The sequence below is a fragment of the Melopsittacus undulatus genome, chromosome 8 (genome assembly GCF_012275295.1).
Source record: "Melopsittacus undulatus isolate bMelUnd1 chromosome 8, bMelUnd1.mat.Z, whole genome shotgun sequence".
NCBI classification, from domain to species: domain Eukaryota; kingdom Metazoa; phylum Chordata; class Aves; order Psittaciformes; family Psittaculidae; genus Melopsittacus; species Melopsittacus undulatus.
In genome coordinates this window covers 14,968,355-14,993,676 of record NC_047534.1, presented here as the reverse complement: position 1 = coordinate 14,993,676, position 25,322 = coordinate 14,968,355, and the positions used below count along the sequence as shown (strand labels likewise).

At 44.0% G+C, this 25,322-nt stretch overlaps 2 protein-coding genes across 2 annotated transcripts; one reads left to right on the top strand and one right to left on the bottom strand.

Annotated features, from left to right (window-relative positions):
• The first annotated feature begins 999 nt into the window (after positions 1-999).
• TVP23A (trans-golgi network vesicle protein 23 homolog A) lies at positions 1,000-13,520 on the top strand. The gene is given in 7 exon segments (XM_034065134.1): positions 1,000-1,062; positions 1,064-1,173; positions 5,736-5,880; positions 7,768-7,857; positions 10,520-10,645; positions 12,280-12,409; positions 12,808-13,520. Coding segments are annotated over 7 exon segments (726 nt in total). The 3' UTR covers positions 12,870-13,520.
• Positions 13,521-13,901: 381 nt separating this feature from the next.
• Positions 13,902-19,506, bottom strand: NUBP1 (NUBP iron-sulfur cluster assembly factor 1, cytosolic). Its single transcript, XM_005150698.3, has 11 exons — positions 19,442-19,506; positions 19,262-19,360; positions 18,930-19,066; positions 18,751-18,819; positions 18,206-18,238; positions 17,593-17,683; positions 16,825-16,979; positions 15,663-15,773; positions 15,460-15,562; positions 14,658-14,741; positions 13,902-14,070 (listed from the first exon to the last, which is right to left on the bottom strand). The coding sequence occupies exons 1-11, from the start codon at positions 19,473-19,475 to the stop codon at positions 14,018-14,020; spliced, it is 969 nt and encodes a 322-aa protein (XP_005150755.2). The 5' UTR covers positions 19,476-19,506; the 3' UTR covers positions 13,902-14,017.
• Between the last annotated feature and the right edge of the window lie 5,816 nt (positions 19,507-25,322).

The following is a 25,322-nucleotide window of genomic DNA, read 5'->3' as shown; positions in this document are numbered from 1 at the left end:
GGAGATACATTTTAGCAGGGCAATAGGATAAGGGATGATGGTTTTAAACTAAAAAGGGGGGGGGGGGGAATTTACAGGCTGAACATGAGGAAAAAATTCTTTACAATGAGAGTGGCAGAACACTGGCACAGGTTGCCCAGAGAGACAGTGGATACACCATCCCTGGAGACATTCAAATTAAGGCTGGACGTGGTTCTGGGCAACCTGATCTAACTGTCTAGTGCAGTTGCCTCATTTCACTTTCCTGCTTCCTTAACTCTGTTGCATAACCTGTCTGCTATTTAAATAAATGCAGGAGAAATCTTTAAACAGCCCAGTTACTAAGTTACACTAGTAGTAAGTACATCCCCAGTATTATGCCCAGACTGGACTATCCCTCAAAAGCTCAACACGGGCACAGGGCACACTGTGAGGCAAGGGACAGCACATACAGTCTGGCCCTCCACTGACAGAACAATGGACGAAAGTCCTCAAACAAGGCATGTATCATATGTGTATCTGTGCATTCACCTTTCTCTCTGCTTTGTTCTTTTGGGGAGTACCTTCAGCACAAGCCGTATCCAGGCTGGTGCTCCTGGGGAGCACAAAGCCTTCATCAGAGGGGCAGACATCTTGGAGCGCTGAACCAAAGCCTTTGGCTACCCCTCGGGCTCTGGCTCCTCACGTTCGCATCAGGGCCCACAGAGCTCACTTGGCCTCGACCAAGGCAACTGCCGAGAGCCTAACCGCGATGGGAAGCAGTCTGGCACCTTGAGCCACCTCAGCAGCACGGACACAGAGGAGGCAGGTCTGCCCGCCGGGCATCACTTCCACTGTGGCAGCCCAGCTCCGAGAAGCAGTCAAGCCCTGAGAGCGGCACGGGTGGAGAGCTCCGGCCCCGCAGCGGGTCGCCCCGGGTAGGCGGCAGCCCGGACCCTTTTCCCTGAGACACCTCCCGGACCCTGACAACCGCCGCGCCCGTGCAACGGGGCTGCGGGGCCGGTGCGGCTAAGGCGAAGGATGAAGCAGGTAGAGGCGCCGGCAGGTGGTGTGGGGCGGGGGGCGGCGGCGCGGCTCCCCCGGTCCCTCCCCGCTGACGGGCTCCCCGCCGCAGGGGCTGGTGGACGACACCGAGGATGTGTCCCTCGACTTCGGGAGCGAGGAGGAGCTGGCTCTGCGCAAAGACAAGATCAGGTAACGGCGCAGGGAGCGGGGCGGGCCGGGCGCGGAGGCCTCAGCATCGCGGCGCCCGTCTGAGGTGACTGGGCCTGGGCATCCTCTGCTGCTGCTGCTGGACTGGCGCATTGAAACACAGAAACGCCATTTAAACATTGAATTGCAATTTCTCACAGAGATGGTGGTCAAGCGCTGGAACAGGCTGGCCGGGGAGGCTGGGGCGTGTGCCCGGGAGGCTGGTCAATGCTAGGCTGCTGCAGTGAGCCCAGTTGCTCGGCACGCCAGGCATCGTCCTGCCACTGGAAACGGAGATTTCACACACCCATGGCCGACATATCACGGAAAAAGCCCCAGCAAGCAAGCAGTGTTTTGTTATAGCTAGAGAATTCGAGAGAGCTCATCCCCAGCAAAACAAGTTGTGCAGCAGAGTGCTCTGGCATTGTATTGCACACACAGCTGAAGGGAGACATCAAGTTGTTCAAAATAAAACTGTCATGTTCTCCTATCATGAGATGTGGTATTATGTGGATTATAATGTAATTTACTCTTGCAGCTGCTACCTGAGAAAACCCAACTCTTTGGTCCGTCAGGGTAGAGCAGTCTTCCCGTAGGTTACCAGAAGTGTTACTCTGCAGCTCTGTGCACACCAAGGTCCCACAGAGCGGCTGCTCCATCACTGGCTTTTGAAGAGCCTCCAGTCAAAGACTGTAAAGGGGAAAGATTTGTGTCAAAAGAAATTATGCATATGCATGCACTAGTCAATATATATAATCAGCTTTGACTTACATTGCTTTCTGCCCTTCCACCATCCCCAGTTTACTCTGGACCGTGACAATGTTAATACTTCTTGTCAGTGTAAACAAGGAAAAATAAGAAATGTTAAGCCTAGCATAAATGTTATCTGACATGCACAAATAATCAGTCACACAGGTTTACAATACAGTTACTTTGTTTTACTAGAGCCTGGTGAGGCATTTCTGCCCTTCCAGTGCATTGGACTTTGAAACTACATTAGGAGTCAGCCACAACACAAGATTATCATTCCTGGAATTGCTTTGTTTCTGTGCTTTAGCAGCAGCAGTTTTTAAACAAAGGATTATGTTTTGGTGCAGTCTTGGAGAAGACAGCCAGAAGGATTGGACTAAACTGGGAAATACAGTTTAGGAGTATCTTGAGTGTGTGAGCCACAGATAGTCTGCGACCAGACTGGAGTTAGCATGAAGTGAAACCACCCCAGAATGTTTGTAGGAGCTCTACAGCATGAGTTACTTTACTCTGGAAATCCATTCCTACTGGTTCACTCTACCCAATAATGTAGACAGACAAAGTATCAGTAAACCACAGTATTCATTGATCCACTTTGTGTAGGCACTTATTAGAGACTGCTCTGCTTTCTTACGCTCATTGTGACAATACTAAAAGATACTCTCATACTGAAAAAGCTTCTGCTATAGAATACAGAAATGAAACTCCTTACATTGTTCACACAGAAGTTTGTTTTTATGTTTCTGAAGAATCTTGTGCTAACAAGTGTGGAACACACCCAACATGCTGTTGAATTTCATTGTCTTATTAAAGGGCATAACAACATATTACAATCGTTTGTCTTTAACTTTATCCCAATTTTATCTGTCTTGAACTCTGATAGAATTTGCATGACAAGTTGTGCTTTTGTGATTCTCCAAGGCATATACAAGTAAAAAGCAAAAGCAAAAGATGTGTGGCTAGTGTTTTAGTTAGTGGCTACTTTCATAAGAAGATCAGGAAAAAGCTAACTTACATCATCTTTGCAGTTCATTTCAGTACCACAACATTTGATCTGGAACAGTTAGGAGCATATGATCGCTTCATTTTCAGATCACTCAGATAACACAACATGATCAAGCTAGAAAACCTGTTTGTTCAAAATTTGACTAGATATATCTCAAGTACCAGACAGAGGTATGAAAAGCAGCATATAAATGCTGCCTATGCACTTCTGAGCAGGTACTGGGAATGATTCTCTTGTAGTTCAGTGGTATACATTAGGGTTAATCCGATTTGATTTCTTAATATAGGATGCAATTAAATTCATAACAACTTACTCCTATCCTGATAGGCATCATGCTTGCCAACTAAATGGAGTTTACTGTAACAAGATAAATGATAATTGTTTAGCCTCAGGACTCCAGGTCTACACTACATGGATTTAAATGCAGCAGGATTACTAGAAGTCCAAGCAAGTGGGTTTCTGTTCTTCCAGGAGTGAATATGTCAAACAGAGTCAGTGCAGAATTTTAGCTACCTTTATTCATTACTGGATTTGAAGGCAAAAACCAAAGTTACCATGTTTTAAAGCCTATACTGACTTCCATTAGTACAAGAACTCATGTTAGTTTATACAATGATTTCTTAATGTCATCATACTTCTGGAAATTAGCTTTTAAAGATTTTATAAAGTACAATTAAATTCTATATAAATGCATAAGAAAAGCTATAAAACTTATTATTTCAAAAAGGATGCAGATGGTTTAGCTTCAGGTTTTAAAGGCAATTTTTTATCTGTCTGGGATTATCTCCTTATCAAAAATTCTGTTCATGTGTGATAGGAGCTATAAGTTTCATCTGATGGCTGTGAATTAAGAAAACATTTGTTCTAGTAACTGAGGAAGTGAACAGTTTATTTACTGGATTCTGTTATTTTCAGGATTTATTTTTTTTTAAGTGTAAATAGGTGGACATTTTCTGAGATCAAGAGAGTTGTCCAAAGAATGAGCTGCAAGTTTTAATATACCTCCATATTCTTTCCCTAGGACAAGAACCTGCAAGTCTGTCTGTGGCTTGGCTAGCCATATACTTTTGAGGGGACTGATACTCTGTAGTCTCAATAAAGAATTTAGTGCTGTAAAAAATGTGAGCCTTTTGCTCATGTACTGCTTATTTTTAGTAAACACCCTTCTAAGTTTGATATTGGATTGGTATTGATTTAGCATCCACTCAGTCATTTATCATCTGGCTTTCAAAATGAAGCACTATAAAATTATTTTCACATCTGAAGCACTGATATAGTTATACAAGCTCAGTCCACCCTGATAAGCTTTAGAGCTGTGATCTCTGAATAGCTTGTACTGACACATGATACCACTGACTCAGTGAACTCTCATATCTTCTTGGCTGAAATCAAGACCTGAAGTAGCAAGACACTCTTTTTTTGACAGTTAAAATATTCCCTCTGCTCCACCCACCCACCTACCAGCTTATGGCAGAAAAAGCTCCTTTTACTTAAAACTCCACATGTTTAGTTTTAAGTCAGAAAAAATTTTTTTGAAAGTTTGAGGTTAGCATGGACATGACCAAGAGTAAATATAAAGTACAGCTGAGCCTCATGCTTGCTTCTCTAGTGATGCATGTGCAATACTACAAACACAGTATTGCCATGATAGAAAAGATGATTACTAGGACAGTTAAACAGCTATAGAATAATAATATTACAACCTAGATATAAATATATAACTATTATAACTTATTTCTCATTCTAATATATTGTAATAAGTAATTATAATTACATATATATGTATCACTTTATTATACACGATAATAGAAGAACAAACTTAATAGTTGAATAGTTAATTATGATCTAGGCCATACTACTGTTATTGTTTATAGAGGTAGAGGAGCTAGATGAGAGAATTGCTGACTTTAAAAATAAATCCTATCCAGAAGACAAGTTTTAGTCACCCAGTTTCAAGGGAAGAAGTTACTTAAATGCAACAGCCTCTAGCTAATAGTCACTTCAAACTAACACAAACTCAGATGTACAAGCTAAATTTTTGCACACGGCAAATTGTGTTTTACCCTGAAAATTGTCCTGTGCTCATTACAGCATTCTGCAAACCCCCTGTCTCACTGTACAGGCCAATATTCCATGCTATATAGCTGCTGCTTCCACTTAAATTCCCCTTTGTTACACACAAAATTATTGTTTAATGAGCAAAGCACAAATATCTAGTGAAATTAATGAACATTCATTAATAGGAACTGTTAGATTCTCAGCTTGTACTCCCTCTGCATAAGGAAGTGTTTGGTTTCAGACATTACATATGAAGATTAATTTTGCCTTACAACCAGCAGCTATTTTTTAAATTTTTTTTTGTTTCAGAGTTCCTGTTCTTGTTTCCAAAACAGTTCTGAAAGTCATAAGATACATTTTAATTCTTCTGTGCTTTGAAATTCTGATTTATTTAATGAAGCAGTGAGGATTTTAGGGTACAGTGTTGAACACAATCACTAAATTCCTTCATGCGTTACTAAAGAAACTGGTGAAAGACTATTTTGTTCTGTCTTTGAGAAAATTTTGACTTGAACAACACATTCCAACTTCTAGCTTTAGATTGAAGGCTGCCTATTGGAAATACTATTGCTTTGATAATGAAGATAGACATTAACATATGAAGTAATACCAGCTATGCACCAAAATACTACTACAGAAAAAGAACCACAACTAAAAATAGTTGTGTTATACTACATTGTTAGCAAATACTGTAACATTCCTTCTTGTCCCATAACTTCCTAAGTGCTCTGTGTTTGGGTTTTTTTTCTAGGCACCCACTGGCTACCTTTTTCCACCTGTTTTTCCGAGTGAGTGCCATTGTCACCTACTTGTTGTGTGACTGGTTCAGCAACAGCTTCGTTGCCTGTTTTGTCACTATTCTCCTCCTTCTATCCTTTGACTTTTGGTCAGTTAAGGTAAGATGTCCCTGAATAGTAACTACCTTTGCAGGATTCTGTGTACTATTAAATAAAGCAAAAAAGGAAAAGCGTATACTGTCAGAAGTGACAAAGATATTGTGATCTGCTAATTCATTAAATGTCTAGTCCATTTTCATTAAGGCATTTACATATCTTGGCTAGTATGTATCACCATGTTCTCAATGCTGGATGGGAGCTACTAATATGGTGAGAAAATCACCTTACTTGCAGTAGACCTGTTTGTATGCTTTCCCCTCTAAAAAAACAGAAATAAAGCAGTAGTGGTTTTCAGTAGTGGATGCCAAAGAACGTCCAAAGCCACAATACTGTGCCCAGATGCAGCATACAGGAGCTGCAGAAGAATCCTGGGAGCCCAGCTATGGCATCAGTGCCGTAAGCACATGTAGGCAGGTAGCTCAGGCCAGCCCAAAATCCCAGGGGCTCCACATAGAATCATAGAATGGTTTGGGTTGGAAAAGACCTTAAGATCATCCAGTTCCAACCTCCCTGCCATGGGCAGGGATGCCTTACCCTAGATCATGCCACCCAAGGCTCTGTCCAACCTGGCCTTGAACACTCACAGGGACAGAGAATTTACCACTTCTTTGGGGGGCCTGTTCCAGTGTCTCACTACCCTCACAGTAAAGAACTTGCTCCTTATATTGAATCTAAATTTCCCCTGTTTAAATTTAAACCCATTACTCCTTGTCCTATCACTATAGTCCCAAGTGAAGAGTCCCTCTCCAGCATCCTTGTAGGCCCCCTTCAGATACTGGAAGGCTGCTCTGATGTTCCCATGCAGCCTTCTCTTCTCCAGGCTGAACAGCTCCAACTTCCTCAGCCTGTCTTCATACAGGAGATGCTCCAGCCCCCTGATCATCCTCGTGGCTTCCTCTGGGCTTGCTCCAACAGTTCCATGTCCTTCTTATGTTAAGTACACCAGAACTGTATACAATACTCCAAGTAAGGTCTCATGAGAGCAGAGTAGAGGGGCAGGATCACCTCCTTCGACCTGCTGGCCACGCTCCTTTTGATGCAGCCCAGGATACGGTTGGCTTTCTGGGCTGTGAGCACACACTGAAGTTGACTCATGTTAAGTTTCTCATCAATCAACACCCCTAAGTCCTTCCCCGCAGGACTGCTCTGAGTCTTCTCTGCTCAACCTGTAGCTGTGCCTGGGATTGCCCTGACCCAGGTGCAGAACTTTGCACTTAGCTTGGTTGAACTCCATGAGGTTGGCATAGGCCACCTCACAAGCGTGTCAAGGTCCCTCTGGATCCCATCCCTACCCTCCAGCTGTCAACCAAACCACACAGCTTGGTGTCATTGGCAAACTTGCTGAGGGCACACTCAATCCCATTGTCCATGTCAGCAACAAAGATGTTGAACAAGACCGGTCCCAACACCAATCCGTGAGGGACACATGTGAACAAGTTGTATGGGACTGAAGCATTGATGTATATTCAGTATACTGAAACCTAGTATTCAACCAGGTGCAGAAACATTTTTCTTAATTTGTTTGCTTGATACTTCACAGCTTAATCATCTATTTTTCCACTGTGGTTTTGTTTGCAGTTCTCTCCTACTGAGGAAATTTTTTTACTGGGGGTTTCTCCAACTAACTGACTTAGAAAAGATACACCGTATAATTTCTTACCTAAATCAGTATTATTGTACTAATTATCTTGTTAGAAAAGAACAGGCCTCTAAATTTGTGGGAACTCATCCATCCTTACTGACTGTTGTGCTCAAGCTGACACAGCTTTTATAAAATACTAAAATTACCTCCAAAATAATATGATTTTCAGACATGCCTTTCTTTTTTGTTAGTCTGAAAAGTGAATTATGCTACTGATTAATGTAAATAATTGTTTCTGTCACTAGAATGTGACAGGAAGACTCTTGGTTGGTTTACGCTGGTGGAACCAGATTGATGAAGATGGAAAAAGCCACTGGGTGTTTGAAGCAAAAAGGGTAAGTCTGATAACAAAAGTAGGCACAGGACAAAGAGAATCCATAGGAAAGCTTGTAAAGCTGATACCAAGTCAAATAAAGTAACCAAGGAGCACCTTTGTAATAGTTATGTTTATCCAGCCTCTATAGAAGATACTGTAAGTATTCAGTTGGAAGCCCCTGGATTGTCACATCCTGGAAACATTTAGGACGGAACCAGACTTACAACATTGTCACCATTTGCATCAGCAGAATAAATATTCAGAGCATGGTACTGCTGGTATGAAATGGCTTTGGTAGTTCTGTTTTTCAGTGAGAATATCTTGTAATAAACATATCTTCCCATAGTCAATCCCAATGCAGAAGCCTCTTTAGGAAAGATTTATGTTGAAAGCAATGCTGAATAGTTTGTATCCAGGTTGGTAAAATTCGTATTTTATTCATGCTCATGGAATATACTGGGGAATAGAACCTGGATTGCAGAGGACTGATACTGCCAGTACTCCTGCAAACACCCTGAGCAAAGATGCTCTGAAATGGCATGGCATCGCTGCCACAATCAAGACTGCAGGCTTTTGCTTTCACTTGCTGTCTTGCTCCCCACAACCCCATTCAGGCAAGTCTGGTAGAACACCACTTCAGGTGCTACTCATTAGGAGAATTCTATGCAGCCAGTCCAGCTGCACACAGAGCCTGTGTAGCAGCACAGTGTGGAGTAGGTACCCTCCGTGTGCAGGCCTGGAGTGCCCTCTAGTAGCCCTCTGGCTGAGCAAAACTGCAACTCACAGTTAGGCTGCAGACCTTTGAGGGTGTGGAGATGCCAACATACTGCAACTGAAACCCCAAAACATAGGCTGGCCTGCATGGAAGCATAGAAAGTAGAGCACCTTCAGAGTTTCTTAGTTCTGTCAAGACAAGAACTTTCTTAGCAGTTAAAAGCAACAGCATCCATAAAAATTCCTGACCTCAGAATTACTGAGATGAGCCAGCCTAATTCACCTCCTACTGTTTGTTGGTTCTAGCCTAGAAGTACAAAGTTGACTCAGCTATATGAGCTAAAGCCTTCTGGCAAATGGTAGCTTGATTAATGTAAAATCAGCACCCAGAAGGGACATATCATTAGAGTGGATTGTATTTTTGTCATGGCTTATTGGTAGGAAATACATTGTCTTGGCAAGGTCCTAGACTATGTGCAATTCCCTTAATCTTCAGAGTCAGGCATAACCCACCTTCTTTGCTAGTCCTCTAGCAACTTTAAGTTCTCTTGCTTTCCAGGTATATTTGTTTGGAAATATTCAAAATCACTTAGCAACAACAGGTAGCTAATTCCTGGGGTGATGTTGGTACAACAGGGGCTCACCCTTGAAATCCTACCTTCTGCTGGGATTTAGAAAAGTAATTCTTACACTTACATTCCAGCTACCACAGTTCCTCTCTCCTTTCTTTTAGCATGATTGCAGCCTTTTGTAATCTTGCTCAATCAAGTTAATTAGGTCTTTTAGGTGCAGAGTCCTCAGGTGTACTGACTTTTTTCCTTCTAAATAGTCAGTGCTAGTGCAGTGTCCTGTTGGGTAATTTGTCAGTAGTTTGGGACACAAGTGATTAAACTGTTTTATTGATCCAGATCATCTGTCTTCTTCTGCAACTATGAAGTCATAGAACATTATTCTCTGGACCTCTGCAACATCACTGGTTGGGAGAGTACATGAGAAAATTAAAGTCACCTTGTAATTTTTATGTCTTTCAGGGTTTTCTTAGGTGAGATAGAGTAACTTAATCATATTTACAAGTTGGATGCCACTGTCTGCCTCAAGATGGATGGATGAGTTTTATTTTTTTCAAGATACTGAAAATGAACTAAAAAGCTTTTTAGTTTTCAGAGTGGAAGAGTCCCCAGGGTTTTCTTATCCAATTGTGAAGCTTGTATTTCAGAAGCTGGCACAAGTGGTGGTTGAGTGGTCTGAGGTTTGGAGTGAAATTTTGAATTCTGGTGTCCTAGAAAAGTTCAGAACCTTCTGTACAATTTCTTTAGTATCTTTTAGGTAATAGAAGTTAACAGTGAGTCTTTCAGTGTATATAAAGACATAGGAGTTGTGTTGACCTGAAGATACCTGCAACCAGGGCTTTTTACAGTCTGCTTTGAGTTTTTTTTTGCAGACTTTCTGCTCTTCACCCTCATGCTTTTGATTTGTGAACAGGGCACCTGTCATGAATTTACACTACAGACAGTGAAGTACTTGCACTGAAGTTCTTCTGCTTGTAACATTATCTTCTGTTTCACACTTCTCTAAGGCCTTGGTAAAGTTTGAATCTAATGCCACAGTTAACTTAGTATTTTTGAAGTTTAAAAAGGAATTGTCAGGGTAACAGAGCTTTGACCTTAAAATACTACTGATCTGCAGTGTTAGTGGGAGCTGTCAGTGACAAAAGGAATAATTCTCTCATTCAGATGTGAACAAAGACCAGAACATTTTGAAAAGAAAAAGCTGTCAACATATGGTAGGGCAGCAGGCAGAAAACCTGACACTAGCTACTTCTCTGCTTATTCAGTCTTTCTTCTATGCATGTAATAAGTGAAATTTAGGTAAAGATGTAATCTTACCTGTTTCTCCTCCTCTGCTGATTTTTTATTTATTGTGGCTTTTGTCTTTGTGACTAGTGGTTTCAAAAATTTTCCTTCTAGGTGCCTTCAATAGCTGCCTCAACTGAAGCTGAAGCTCGAATCTTTTGGCTTGGTCTCATTATCTGTCCAGTTATTTGGACCATGTTTTTCTTTAGCACGTTGTTCTCCTTGAAGCTGAAGTGGCTGGTAAGTCTGGGGGTACTGACAGACCTGTGGCTGACACAAAGTGTTGATAGAGAGAAAACCCCAGATCTGTTAAGTTTTACAAAAGTCTTTGAATCAGTACAGAACTTGTAACAGTACAAAAATTCTAGTAACAACAGCTTCCTGAGATCACAAGAAGTTTTCTGCAGTCAAGCCCTGCACTCTGGAACAGATTAATTTTTAGCCCCACTTCTGCCAGGTTGTCAGACGTCAGCTCCTTCATCAACTGTAGAACCTGAAGTGGCTGGTGAAATTATGGACTTCTTTTTAAGTGTAGCAACCTACTTTCCCCAACTTAATTCAGTCAAAGAAAGCGAATAGGATAGGGCAATAAGCAAACCAAATGTTCAGGTTTTTAAATATCCTCAGGACTGGAATGTTACTTGCTCTTAAAAATAAGTCTCTGATACCATTCCTTTTTGAAAGAATCAATACCATAGTGCTTAAAACCTTGATAAATTGAGCTGTCAGTGTGTATTTTATAATTCCTGTATTTATAAGCAAACTACCCTACCAAAAAAAAAGTACATAACTACAAAAGGAAATTTGCTCCATAAACTGCATTAAGATATCTTTTTCTATGAAATCTTCGTATTTTCCCCTGTAGACATGAAGTGCCTGGGTAATCCCCATAGAACTCATTTTGCCAAGATCCTAGCCTTGCTCAGTACATTTCTTCATTCAATTTGAAAAGATAAAAAGCACCTTGGAGATGTGCAGCTACATAACCAGTAACAGATTGCATTTGATTAAATGAAACAGGAAATTTAGCCATGTGTATGAATCAATTGCAAATCATGAACCACTTTCTGCTGCCCTGAACGGTACAGTCACACAAGCAATAGTTGAATTAAATTGCAGTCTTTCTCCACGACTCCAGCTTTATCTTTAGGACCAGTTTGTTTGCTAAATTAGGAGCTGGTTGGAGGTGGAACCCTAACTGGCACTGGATGCAGATTGTTCAGGTGGTTGCAAAAGGCAAGTTACACAGATGAAAATATGATAGCTCTAAAGAAACTGTTGCTGAGGCTAAGAAAAATAAGTAAGTTATTTCATTAGACAGTCAATCAAATGGATTCTGCCTACTGCTAAACCTACAGTACCACAAAAGGATCAGATTATTTTCACTGCCTGATAATGCTAGATATTGATTCCTATCGATCCTCTTTGGAAATCTGCAAGTTACAGGATCTTATTTGTGTTTAATAAGGCATTTGTCAGCTAAACAAGACTGCAGGTTTGCTATGTATCTGGATGTGAAACTTGCAGATACAAATCAGGCTTAACTAAAGTGGAATGATTATGGAATCTGTTCAATAAGTGCTTTTTGATTAAGTGCTTTTAGGAAAGTAATGAGATCTTTCAAGATACAGAGTGACAAATATGTATCAGTGTTTTGATAAAGAGACATTTTGTAGAAAGGAACTATTGTGTTTGACATGATTGGATCTGTTTGAAGATCTTTTATTTATTGGAAGGACTATCCCCCTCTTGTAGCATTTATGTAGATCTAAATAGTATGCATACATATGTACACAGCTGTATATATATATTCAATACATACAGTCTGTATATAGTGGTATATTTATCCCAGCTCAACTTTTGTTTGTCCACAGGCTCTTGTGATAGCTGGGATCTCCCTTCAGACTGCTAATTTATATGGCTACATCCACTGCAAATTAGGGGGACAAAAAAGCATCAGCAGAGTAACCTCAAGGTTTTTTGTCACAGCAGATGTTCCCAAGAGTAAGTACCAAGTTGGTCTGTCAACTACAAACCATGAAGTACCACATACCAACCTGCCCCACACTGTTGGGTTTGGCTCTTCCCAGGTCTTAGTTCCTGCAATAACCCTGGCAGGGATGTCCTGACCCTCCACTAAGCCTTACCCCATTTCACTCTGCTCTGTGTTTGGAGGCCTGCTGAAGCTTCCCACCTGAGCTGTTTCCAAACCCCATGAAGAATGTCCTCCAAGTTAAGCATTTGGAGAGGTGTCTCCTGAGGTCTCCTAGTGCCTCTGGCTAGGTACAGCTGGGGGACCAACTTCAACCCTCAGGCTTCCACCTGGCTCTTCCTTGGTTCTTATATAAGATTCCTACATACTAGGGGTGCTGACATACTCATGTCCTGTGTTCATCCTACAGGACAGACAAGGAGAATATCAGGAGACCGCACTGAGGAACATGGGAAGACAGGCACTAAATAATCAAATAAGGAAGAACAAGGAGGATGAATAGTAAAATCACTCATTTGTGAAAACTGTTCTGCATAGGGAAGTATTTAAGTAAAGCTCTTCTGGAATTATACCTGCATGCAATCATGATTTTGTCATTTGTGTTCAAGTCTTTAGATTCTGAAAGGTTTAGAGCCTTTGCTACTTACAAGTTTCATCAAACAGTGGTTTATATAGTCACAAACCCAATGCTTACAGTTCATACAGAGCACACTAACACATCTGTCAATTAACCCCAAACTGTTGGATTATCTTAACGAAGAATTAGCATGGAATCAGAAAACGATTCTTGTTTGTTTTATTTTAGAACTACAATAAACAAAACCAAACTGCCTTTCCCTCTGGAACACAATGCTGGTTTCTCAAACCTTTGATTCCTCAATAAAAACAGAGAGGAATTATAATCACAAATGGCCTCTCAAAGATACTAAATGCTTATTTTTAAGTGTTCGGGCTTACAGTCATGTAGAAGAACAAAAACCACTCAGCAAGTTCACAGAGTACTTGTGTGGAGCAGCCAGTTATGTGTAGTTATGGTACGTTAACCCTATTCTGATACCTGTAATAAATAAAATACTGTACTATAATTAACTTACCTAAATTACAGTAGGTTTTTACTTTAAAACCAATGGCAATTGTAAAAAGAAGAGACACTACTGCACTGAATCTCACTCAAAATATCTTTTCCCCTGAAATGGTGTTGTCCAGTGAAAGCACAAGCGAGCAGGTGTCACAGCTCATGCTACCATGTATGTAGCAGATACATTAGATATAACACCCCCATACCAATGAAGTGTATTTTATATTCAATTTTCTAAATAAAATCTCCTGCATACATCTTCAAATGCCAACTGCACGTTCAGGCTGTTAATACGACAATACAAGATGCAGACTGCACCTATGCAACCCAGCTGGAGACTCAGTTTTACAGCACTGTAGCAAGGTTTGAGACCACGTATGAACTACAGGATTCTTCAACTATGGAAAGAACCTAAGGCAAGAACATTTATATTAAGAATTTATTTGCAGTATACAAAAAGAATACATTCCTTCTATTATATCAAGGCATAAATTATTTTTCTATAATTAAACAGGAACTACATTTTTATTCCATTCCTAGATTAAACAATCTTTTCTTCTGGAAGATGGTGTTGATCACAGTACTCTTGAATTCCTGCACAGACAGGGATAAAGTAATATAAATAATATTTCAGTGACTCTTCACAAGTTAATTACTGCTGCCTTACTCTGTCCCCTGTTAATACAAACACCACTAGCTGGGCCTTTATCACAGTGAAAATGGCTTTACAAATTTCCCAGCCATTGTATTTTTTCAAACTGTCCATCCCTAGCTCTTCAGGTAGCTTTTGTACAGGGTTTTTGTGCCATTACAGTTAGAAGTGGAGGCAATATTTTGCCAGCTGTGTCACACTCAGCTGCAACAGGCCTGATCAAGAATCCTCGGACATTTCTGTGAGGGCAAGTACACACACACCTTTTCTGAAAACTAAACTAATGACTGAAGCCAAATGTTGAAATCAGTTATTAAATACAGTTTTGTTTCTGCTTGAGAAACCTGCTGCAAATACTAATTCACATTTCTGGTCATCAGTTACATCTGTTACTTTCATAACTACTAAACATGTCTACTGTTGTTAATATTCTGGGCAAACCGACATAGTTCCACTTAACACAGATATTTATTGCAGAAGTGCTCAAAGCTGGGAGGACTCATTCAACGCAGTGATTTTTCAGACTTACTCTGAATGATGTTCCTGTATGATGATGTAGCTGGAGACTCAGGTGCTTCAGACAAGAAGGACTGGCCTTTGTCACAACATTTTCCTTGAAGGACAGGGAAAAACACAAAAGCAAAGCAATAGGAAAAGATGAAGTTTATTTTATCTTTTATTCCACTACTAGTTATCTCTCTCCAAAGAGCCACCTGCATCTCTTCCTTATGTCAGTATTATAACTGAGAACTACAGCTTACAGTTCTATGAAGAAATACTATCACCAGGAACCTTCACTCATTAGTTTGGAAGTACTGACATGTTCCTCGATGTCATTAAATCAAGTATTAATTGGTAACAGCTAGTGGGAAAGGAACCAAGCCTTCCTACTCTCCACAAGGGAACTTGGGTGGTTACAGGAACTCTGACGTTAAAGCACTAGTTTTTACACTTAACACCCACAAGATACTATTCTTTGTAGTGGTGTCAATTTTATTCAATCTGCACTTCCAAGTGATGAGACCGAAGAAAAAGACATGTTCTCTAGATATGATTATGCAGCTGAAAAGATGCATAATCTAATTTTAAACAAGATTATGTTTCAGGCTAAGGAAGTTATCTGAGCACTTTCCCCTTTCACACCACACTCTGCTGCAGTTCCAGGAACTTGACCGAAAAACAAATAAATGGCCTAGCTAAAAGGGAATATTTACCTAAGAAAAAATATTTTATATTCTAATTTATCAGTGTCCAAGTCAGGGTTTTCCAGTAACAATGTTGGTATAAGAGAAAAATCTTATTTTAAGCATAGTGCACTACAGTAGCTTTACCTATTCGAGGATCTAGAGGCACTTTACCCAGGAGGGAAACATTTAAATTCTGACACATCTTCTCTGCACCTCCAGTAGTCGGCGGAAAAATCTGAGATTCTTTCTGGGACAACATGAAAATCAGAGTTAAATACTGCTATTTTTGAGAGCAAGGTGGGTTTGGGGCCATGGTAAAACCCACTGTAACATGAAAGCAGCCTTACCTTACACTTCGGACATACAAAGCCACTCATATTTTCCACAACACCTATGACTGGCAGTTTCACTTTATGGCAGAAGTTGATCTCCTTTCGAACATCCTGAAGCGCTACTTCCTGCAACCATTCGGAAACACTGCTATTGTGACTGTAACATTCGGATGATGAACCCACTTACAGCATTTTTAAGGGAAGTTTGTGATGAATTATTATGGTTCTCTTTGTATTCTGAAGACCATGAACCTCTGTTATGTGACTAGCAACAACTCTAAACGTAGCAGTAGAACAGGTTCAGCAGTTCTAGCCCACTGAATGTGGTTCTGTTTTGAAATCTGACTGGACTCTAGCAGAGATTCAGCCATGTTCATCTCCTGTATTAATCTCGTATTTTTAATTCTTAAAAGGTAACTTTCTCACATTTTCAGTTTACAGGAAGACCCCTGGGATTCTCAGTAGAGCAGGCAAGGACAAGAACCACCAAATACAATTGGAAACAGTTCATCATCCCCTCAGACTTTTCAGATATACATATGACCTCTTTCGGTTCTCCTACTCCCCAGTCCTTTCCTCACCACCTATCCAGTATTGCCTTCATCACTTCACTTCCTTCACGTTTTACTCCTTTCAGCTGTTCTGGAAATGCTACATGTCTTTTGCTACTTTGATCTCCTCTTCCTTGCCAAACCAAGCACTAACATGTTTGCTGACTTTCAGCTCTCCAGAGGCTCACTTTTCTTTTTTAAAAATGCACATCATAATGTTGCCTACAGGAGGCAACAGGCTACTTCATGTGGTGTCAAACAGTGCACATCTTACCACTTAAAAACTATACTTCTCCCTGATTCCTGAGCACTAGGCCATTGATGAGCAGCTTACAGACTGACGATGTAAACTCTGATCCTGCTCAAAGAACGAAGAAAAATCCTGCCTTTCCTTCATGCACAACCCAACAGCTTTTGATTGTGAGCTGCCTAGTGATTTAGTGACCTGCTCAGATCCCCCTCTCCCCAAAGACACTCATATCTCACAAACCAGACAGCTGTAGGACAAACCAGGAATGACAACTCCCTTTGGTTCTGGACTGTCATTTCTTTGCAGTCCATTTCTAACCCAAGAATCATCTGTAACTGCCATGAGGCTTCCACCAACAGAAACCAAGTTCTCCTACCTGAGGGGTAGTGATTATAACAGCCCCATCGACGTGTGTTGCACTGAGGTACTGCACAACAGACAGATGTTCATCTGATGTTCCTGGAGGTGTATCTACAATCAGGTAGTCAACTTCACCCCAGTCCACATCACGAAGAAATTGTTTGATCAACCCTAAAAGAAAGGGAAAAATGCAGAAGAGAAAAAAAATGTCTCCCCGTAGTTAAAATTTTAGTCTTTTTCAACTTCTACAGTCGAGGTCTGCAGATTCTGCTGACTTATCAGCTTAACTACAGGAATGCTTATTTTGCTAAGGTTTCTGACAAGCCTGTATTGACAGAAAAAGGGGAATGGCTTTAACCTGACAGAGGGGAGACTGAGATGAGCTCTTAGGCAGAAGTTCTTCCCTGTGAGGGTGCTGAGGCGCTGGCACAGGGTGCCCAGAGAAGCTGTGGCTGCCCCATGCCTGGCAGTGTTCAAGGCCAGGTTGGATGGGGTTTGGAGCAACTTGGTCTAGTAGGTGTGCCTGTCTGTGGACAGGATGGATCCAGTTGTAATTGGATGAGCTTTAAGGTCTTTTCCAACCCAAACTGATTGGTGATTCTATAATTTACAAAAATACAGCGCTTGACTCTCATCAAATGAATGTTAAACTAAAGAAAATAACTAACCATTCACTCATTGTTCCTACAGCTTTCCACACTATTTATGTTCCTAATTAAAAGTGCTTATGACATGAAATCTTTCAAGTACATAAATTACACTGTTAAAAACACTTGACACATACCATTCTTTTTGGGTCCTCTCCAAATGACAGCATCATCAGGACTACTTAGCAAGAACCCCACGGACATGACACCTAAGTTTTCTTCAACGTACTTAGGAGAAGTAGAGACACTCAGTTAGAATATACAGAATACTAAAGACAGACTAGGGAAACGAACTCTGAAACCAGACCTTGTAGAAAAAGTAGCTGGGGAGGGGAGCCATGAAGAAAATAAAGGCAGAGAACCTACACATGTCTGATGAAAGGGCACTAGAAACTACACCTTTTGCAAAATGCTGACCAGCTACATTCACAGACTGAAAAAATCCAGTCGTAGTAAGACTTACAGTGGTATTTAACAGCATACTCACAGTAGTCATGGTATAGTAAGAAATTCAGTAAACAAGACATACTTAAAATCATAAAATATTAAAGAAATACAGTATTATTAAGAAATTAAATATTGATTTACATATATAGCCTATAAGTTCTATAGGGTCTGGGAATTTATGTCATTAGAAAAAGAACCAACAGCAGCATCCCATGTAACCCCAACTCATTAGTTTCCCCCTAGTAGGCAGTGCCCAACCCAAACAAACCCAATGGCCTCTCTGCAAGGGTTGCCCCAACTCACCACTGGAGACCAGCCAGATCCACTCTGATGAACCTGAAAACGGACAAGAGCCATCAAGTGATGTTGCAAATGAATACAGATGTCACATAAAACACATACAGCGCTGCCCTGCCAATAGGTGCAGTGATGCTTGCGCTGCAGCAGCTGAACTAAGAGCTGCAGGAGAGCCAGATATCCATTAGCAAGTGAATAACAATTGTTCAACCCACCTGAAAGAAGTTTACCAATGACCTTCTAGATTGATATAAAATATTTTAGGGCTGATCATACTGACATCGCTTAAGTTCTATGTAGCCATGAACATATGGCCAATATATAGGAAAAGTTGGCTTGCAGAGCTGGTCATGCTGAAAGGAAACAACTCTTTTACAGACTACATCACGTTCAACTTGCCCATCTTGTTTGTACTTCCTTGCCCACTGCCACATCCATTTCCCAATAAACTGTCATTTTAGAAGTTCTAACAAGCCTTACAGGATCCTAAAACGTTAATGAAAAATTGGGCAGAGACAATCGTTAATCAACGCGTTTGAGAGTTTGCTTACCTGTTCTCCTTCCAGACCCATCATTTTAGGGATGGATGGCCCGCAGATATCGATGTCCAGCAGAGCAACCTGGAACACAGCCGCCTGGAACACTCGGGCGCACCCACGGAGGGTCCGCATGTCCGAGCGCAGGGCTGCCGCTGCAGCCCCACCCCGTGCCCCTCCCCCGCCCCGCGCACCTGCTTGGCCTCGTCCGCCGCCAACCCGTGAGCCAGGAGTGCGCTGAAGGTGCTCTTGCCCACGCCGCCCTTCCCCGAGAGCACCAGCACCGTGTGCTTCACCGCCCGCAGCCGCGACCGCAGCTCCGACAGCTCCGCTGCAGCAGGCACGAGCTCAAACCCCGCCCCTGGCCAAGCCCCCATACACTCCACCACCACAAACACCGCCCCTTACCCAAGCCCCGCCCCCACTCCCACAAGCTCCCATAGACTCCGCTTACTACACAAGCCCCGCCCCTTACGCAAGCCCCTCTACACACGAGGCCCGTCCCCCCAGCCCAGGCCCCGCTCACCCGGGTCCGGGGCGGCGCCGGCGGCGCAGAGCCCCTGATTGGGGCAGCCCTGGCAGGCGGCTGCCCTGCCCGCCTGGGCGCTGCTGCTCCCTGGGCAATCTGCAACGGACAAGGAGGTTAAAGTATGAGTGCGGCAGGTCCGACCGACAGACCGACCGACCGACCGAGCGCTCCCCTCACCCTCCGGCTGCGGCCCACCCGCCGCCTCCGCCATGGTGCCCACAACGCGTCACTTCCACCAAGCGCCAAAGAGGCGGAGCTCTAAGAGAGCGCCTTGTACCCGTACGCATGCGCCGGAGGTACGCGCTGCCGCCAGGGGGCGCTCAGTGGCCGGGTGTATACTCTGTGAGACGGCAGAGTCGGGGTCGCTGCTCGTCGGGGCAGGTACCGGCAGCGCCGGCAATGGGGGAGCCGCTTCTCCAACGCCCCTTTCCTGGGGCGCGCAAACAAGATTCAGTTCAAGGCAGCAGTGCTCATAAGTATCCATAAAGCTGTTCCTTGTTCTCAGATAAGACTGTCTTGCAGAAAACAGAGATGGACATCTGCAGCAGCTTTTCTAGAAAGCAAGCATTTTCAGGCTCTGAAGAGTCATGAGAGAAATACATTTCATTGACTCTGAAGCCAGGGCAAATTTAGCTTACCGAGACTGGGTTGAGATTTCATTAGTGACTAGAAAGAATTTCATTCCTGACAAGAAACAGAATTGCCGAGCAGCTGTATGAGCCATAGCTGTTTTGCTCTGGTACCAGCTCTCTCTAGAGGCATCTCTCTGTTCAAGGTCTGTATACCCTCCTCTTAGACGAGAACTTGGACAAAACAGAGCACGCCCAAGGCCCAAACTGCCTGTTTCATTGTTATTTTGACTAGGTTTAGCTAAAACACATTAATGACATAGTAATTTATTTTGTTCTCCTACATGATGGTGCACTCTTAAAATTGCTGGTTCTGCAGCACTTGAAAGTGTGATACAGTGTAAACTGGGGAAGAAATATAAGAGAACTCTTGAGGCTTATTCTTGTTCCTCAGTGGTTAGAAGTGGAGCAAGACAGTATGCAGCGAGTTAAGCATCTTCCTGTGTATAGTTATGGGTTCCTCTGTTATTCTGAAAAGATTTTAGAAAATCCAGGCCATGTTAAATGATCCCATGGTTTTACTTTTCATAAAGCTGCTTTAGATGGAATGGGTTTCCCAAGGAAGTAGTGAATGCTCCACCCCTGGTGGTGTTCAAGGCCAGGCTGGATGGAGTCTTTGGAGACATGGTTTACTGCGAGTGTCCCTGCCCATGGCAGAGGGGTTAGAACTTGATGATCTTAAGGTCCTTTCCAGTCCAAACCATTCTACGATCTATGATTCTATAAAATAAACATCTTGTACATTTTTAGGACCCATGGAAAAGTTAAACAGAAAGTGATTCTGTATAAATGTGAAATTGATTTGATTCTTTTCAGAGATTAAAGTAAAAAAAATGCATACTGGAATTCAGTGTTAGGAGGATTTTTATATGATTGTAAATTGTTATACTTAGCCTTTTAGGTAAGGCAGGCCCAGAGTTCCTGCATCTTCTGTTTCAATCTGTGCAGATCAGAGCAATCTCTGTTAGGACACCGATTAAACATCCAGATGTATATTTAAAGCCTTTGTTTTAAAAGTATGGTATTGACATTCTGATATTTTCCTCTTTTCTACGTCAATGTCATGTTTAAGATAGTTGAAAATGCTGGGGATTTAGAGGTATTGTTTAGCACAAATAGAACTTGTGTGTTTTTTGTGAATGCTTTAGCTTTCAGATCTGTTGGCTGTTTTTGTGCCAGCACCATTCCCATTGCTATGAAGTGTTTTATGTGAAAGCTTACAATATTCCCAAATCTGAACCCAATCTCTCCTCTTCTGATATGCTTGATGAATTGTACAATGAAGATACATTCTCTGAGCACAAACTAAATCAGTACTTCTCCTCAGTACACAACTCAGTCATTGCGTATCAGTATACACACCAAATATACTAAAGTTACTCTTTGCAATGATTCTAACTCTGCTTCAGTACTGTTAAGCTATCTGAGCTCATTACCTGCTAATGGCACATTCTGTTGAGGAATCTGTGGTGGTTTTTTTCTTTTAAATGTGCTTTTCTTCTGAGGAGATTCCTGGACTATTCCCCACCACCATCTGATTAATTAACAAACCAAAACTTGCAAAGTCATAAGAGAATGACCTGCAGTGAAGCTTCAAAGGACACAAAGAACCCCTAAACCCGACAAGAGTAAGGGACATGGTAATCTCTATTAAGAATTTAAGAGTAAAACCTGTCAGGCAGGTCCAACTTAATTTCAGATTTGAGATCTGGGTTGTACTTGTAATCCAAGGATTGCAAGGTACCCTAATTTTACTTTGAAATAATGGGGTCATATCTGCTAAAATTAATTGTGAAATCAGTCATAATGACACCTTTTATTTAATTTAAATTTTATTTAATTACATGTGATAAACTCAACAAGTGTTGCCTTGGAAACAGCAAAGCAACAAATAGCTCCAGCACAGGAGCCTGCTCTGCCAGGTGGATCTGTGTCCTGTGATTCAGCTTGGGTCACATCCTGCACCTTGCTCCGAGGTGTGGGTCTGGCTATGGAGACCCTGAGGCTGCCGCTGATGGGGGCTGCTCTGCTCTTTTCAGGTCTGCTTTGTGTGTGGCGAGAGGGCGGCCACCATCGCCTGGCAGGAGATGGGCTGCGACCACAGGTTCCATCTTCCCTGTGCTGTGGAGGGTTGGATGCATCATCCGTTACCTCCTGCCATTCAGGTACCCCCTCTACCCTCCCTCTACCCTTCTCCCCATCACCATGTAAGGACCCAGCGCTTCTCATCTCACCCAACCCTTCTCTCTTCCCATAGTTCCTTCTGCTGGGAGCATCACCCACAGCAGCAAGAGCTGGTGGCTCTAGAGGACACCAACTACCTCATCTGCATGGACCCTGTTGAAGGCAGAATGACCTATGGGACATGGTGTGCCCAGCATGGAAACCTGCCTGTTTCCACAGGGCGTGCATCCAGATAGGAGCTGTCCCCTTGCTCCAGGCACGGCAGGCTTCCAGCAGCACCAGAGCCTCACTCACGCTCTTTCTGTTTCTCCTGCAGGGACAGACTATGCGTGCTGGCACTTTTTCCTTGCGGTGCCCTCTGTGTCAAAATACGAAACTGTTTCTAACAGAAATGCTCTTCATGGGGATCTGAATCCTTATAAGGTTGGTGTCCTCCTGGCCAGCACTGTGCTATGCCTGGACCTGCCCTTGCAGTTGTGGCCCTCCACTGACCCCCAAGTCTAGACTTTAGCTCAATGCAGGAGTTGGAAACAGGATGTGGGGGGAAGAGTGGGGAGGCCCTGCATATGCCTTATGCTGTGGCATCAGGGGATCATCAATTTTCCTTTCTGTATCAGACAAGCGTCATGGGAAGACAACAATGCATACGTAGAACTGTACCAGAGGCCCAGGAGCTATGATGCCAGGGAGTGCCTTTGCCCAGGAGGAAGGAAGGAGGAGGAGCCACATGGGTAAGTTGCCAAAGATGCACCTCAGGACTCGGCACGGGATCTCTGTCTCAGCAAGGGCTCAAAGCAGAAGGGCTGAGAACAAGAGCTCTGCTGGACAATCCCATTCTGTGGGCACTTTATCCTTAGAGATATGAACCCATTTCTTTCCCCAGGCCCTGGCAGCTGTTCCTGTGCCACTCCTGTGCTGCTGTGGGCACTCACAAATGCTGCTCCAACCTGGGGAACAGCCATGAGGCCACATGGGAGTGTGACAGCTCTGCTGGCCTAGGCACCTGTAAGTGTCAAAGCACCTGGGTGCTCCTGGGCTGGGGCCAGCGAAGGCCTGGCAGCGGGTGCCTGGTGTGGGCTTGGCAGAGCCTGTCTGCTCCAGCAGGGCTGGGGCACCACTCTGGCCTACACTGCTCCAGGCCTGGGAGCCAAGCCCTTAATGTTCCTGCTTTATCTTGTAGTCTCAAGTGCCAGCACAGAGCTTGCTGGTCCCAGCACTGCTGGCCCAACAGCATCGGAGCAGTCTCCTGGATCTCTGGAACTGGAGTTCAGCAGCCCCAGCACCAGCAGCCAGGCAGCACTGGGGAGGACTCTGGAACCTCAGGCACAGGAGACCAGCAGCCTCAGCACCACCAGCCAGGTAGCATCGAGGCAGACTCTTAGACATGCAGCACAGGAGACCAGCAGCCCCAGCACTGCCAGCCCAGCAGCGTCGGGGCAGACTCTGGAACCTCAGACACAGGAGTCCAGCAGCCCGAGCAGCAGCAGACAGATGCCATCAGCACCATGCCACTGTTGCCCAGTGTGTGAGGGAAGGAGCCACTCCAGCCACCCTGGGCCTGACTGGCGATGGCACCAAACCTGGTGCACCCATCAGACCCAGACAACCTACACGTGGCCTAGAAGGCTGCAGGAGAGAAGCTGACAGCCAGCCACACACACTGCGAGCAATACCTGCAGCCAGGCAGTGCCAAGGCTGTCACAATGCTCCCCATCATGTGATACCCGCAGGTGCAGCACCACCAGGCAGCAGCCATCGGTGGCATCCCGTGGCTCTGCACCACTGCAAAGAAGCAGGAGCAACAGACCCGGTGGGCCCATGTGGGTACGAGACCGCTCCCGCATGCAGCGTCGAGCCCAAGCTCCCTATGCACGGCCCAGAAGATGCTCCCAGGGCAGCCACACAGCAGCAACTCGAGCTGGGAGGAGCCCCCGCAGACAGGTTGTGCCCAGGCTGGCCCAGCGCTCACCAGCACGTGCGAGCCACAGCCACAGCACCACAAGACAGCGTCCATCACCATCATCCCATGGCTCCAGAGCACGTCAAAGAGGCAGCGCCTCAAGATCCACCGGGCCCGTGCGGGTGTGAGACCGCTCCCACTTGCAATGCTGGGCCCAAACTCCCAGCACTCGGTGCAAAAGACACTGTTAGAGCAGCCACACGCCAGCACCATGTGCAAAGAGGAGCACACACAGACAGGCTATGTTGGGCCTATCCCAGCGCTCCCCAGCATGTGCTAGCATCTGCTGTAGCAGTGACAGTCAGGAGTCATCAGGGAGCAGCAGCTCCAGCACTGACAGTCAGGAGGCTTTATAGCCATGCCACAGTTCCCTGGCACCAGACACTGACACTGCAACAGTGGGGCCATGCCATGGCTCGCCACGTGCTCTCAGTTGAACCGTCACACCCAAACTGCCTACACGCAGCCCAGAAGACAGCAGGAGAGAAGCCAACTGCCAGCACCACGTGGTGAAAGGAGCACCCACAGCCAGGCAGTGACTGGCTGTCCCAGTGCTCTCCAGTACCTGAGACCAGGAGCCCCAGAATCAGCCATTGGCAGCATCCTCTGACTCCACAGCACTGGAAAGCAGCAGCAGCTTCATCCCCACTAGGCCTGTGTGGGTGCGAGACAGCTCCCACTTGCAACATCAGGCCCAAACTCCCAACACATAGCCTGGACACCTCAGTGGGACTGACCGTATTTCATCTCTGAGCGACCACTGTGATCCCCCTCTACTGGCACAATAATGGTGGCCCTTCATCTCTGGACTGTGAGATTCCAGGCTCCTTGATTGGCTTCCTCTTCCTCTGCTTTTCTCAAGGGGCAGCATGAGGGACAGAGTCCAGAGCATTGTCCTTTCCCTAGAGGTCAGCAGCACCTCCTGCAGACCGACCTCCTGCACCCACCACCCATCCAGCTGGCCTGGCCCTCATGGCTCACCCCCCAAAATCATGCACCCCTGTGCCAGTGACTTCTGACGCTTCAGCTCTATTTCCCTCTGGATAAGGCTATAAGCAATATTCTATCCTCATTGCCTAGGCTAGTGAGAATGGTGGCAGAGGGGCAAAGCTGGTGTTCTTTAAAGAGTTTAGTTCAGTGTCATGTCTGTGCAAAGTACTAATTAGGGTAAAAGCTGCTGTTCTTGTGTAAATGTAACTATCACAACACCAAATCTCTTCACTAAACAGGTCTGTGGAGTTTTCTAATCCCAAACAACTCTTCCTGCTGTTATGTCCAGCTTTCA

Coding starts and splice junctions, on each gene's coding strand:
- NUBP1 (XM_005150698.3), bottom strand. CDS start 19,475: ATGGCGGAGGCGGCGGGTGGGCCGCAGCCGGAGG. Junction 18,239..18,750: donor TGGGTCTGGAAGGAGAACAG/GTAAGCAAACTC, acceptor GTCCGTTTTCAG/GTTCATCAGAGTGGATCTGG. Junction 15,563..15,662: donor TTGTATGTCCGAAGTGTAAG/GTAAGGCTGCTT, acceptor ATGTTGTCCCAG/AAAGAATCTCAGATTTTTCC.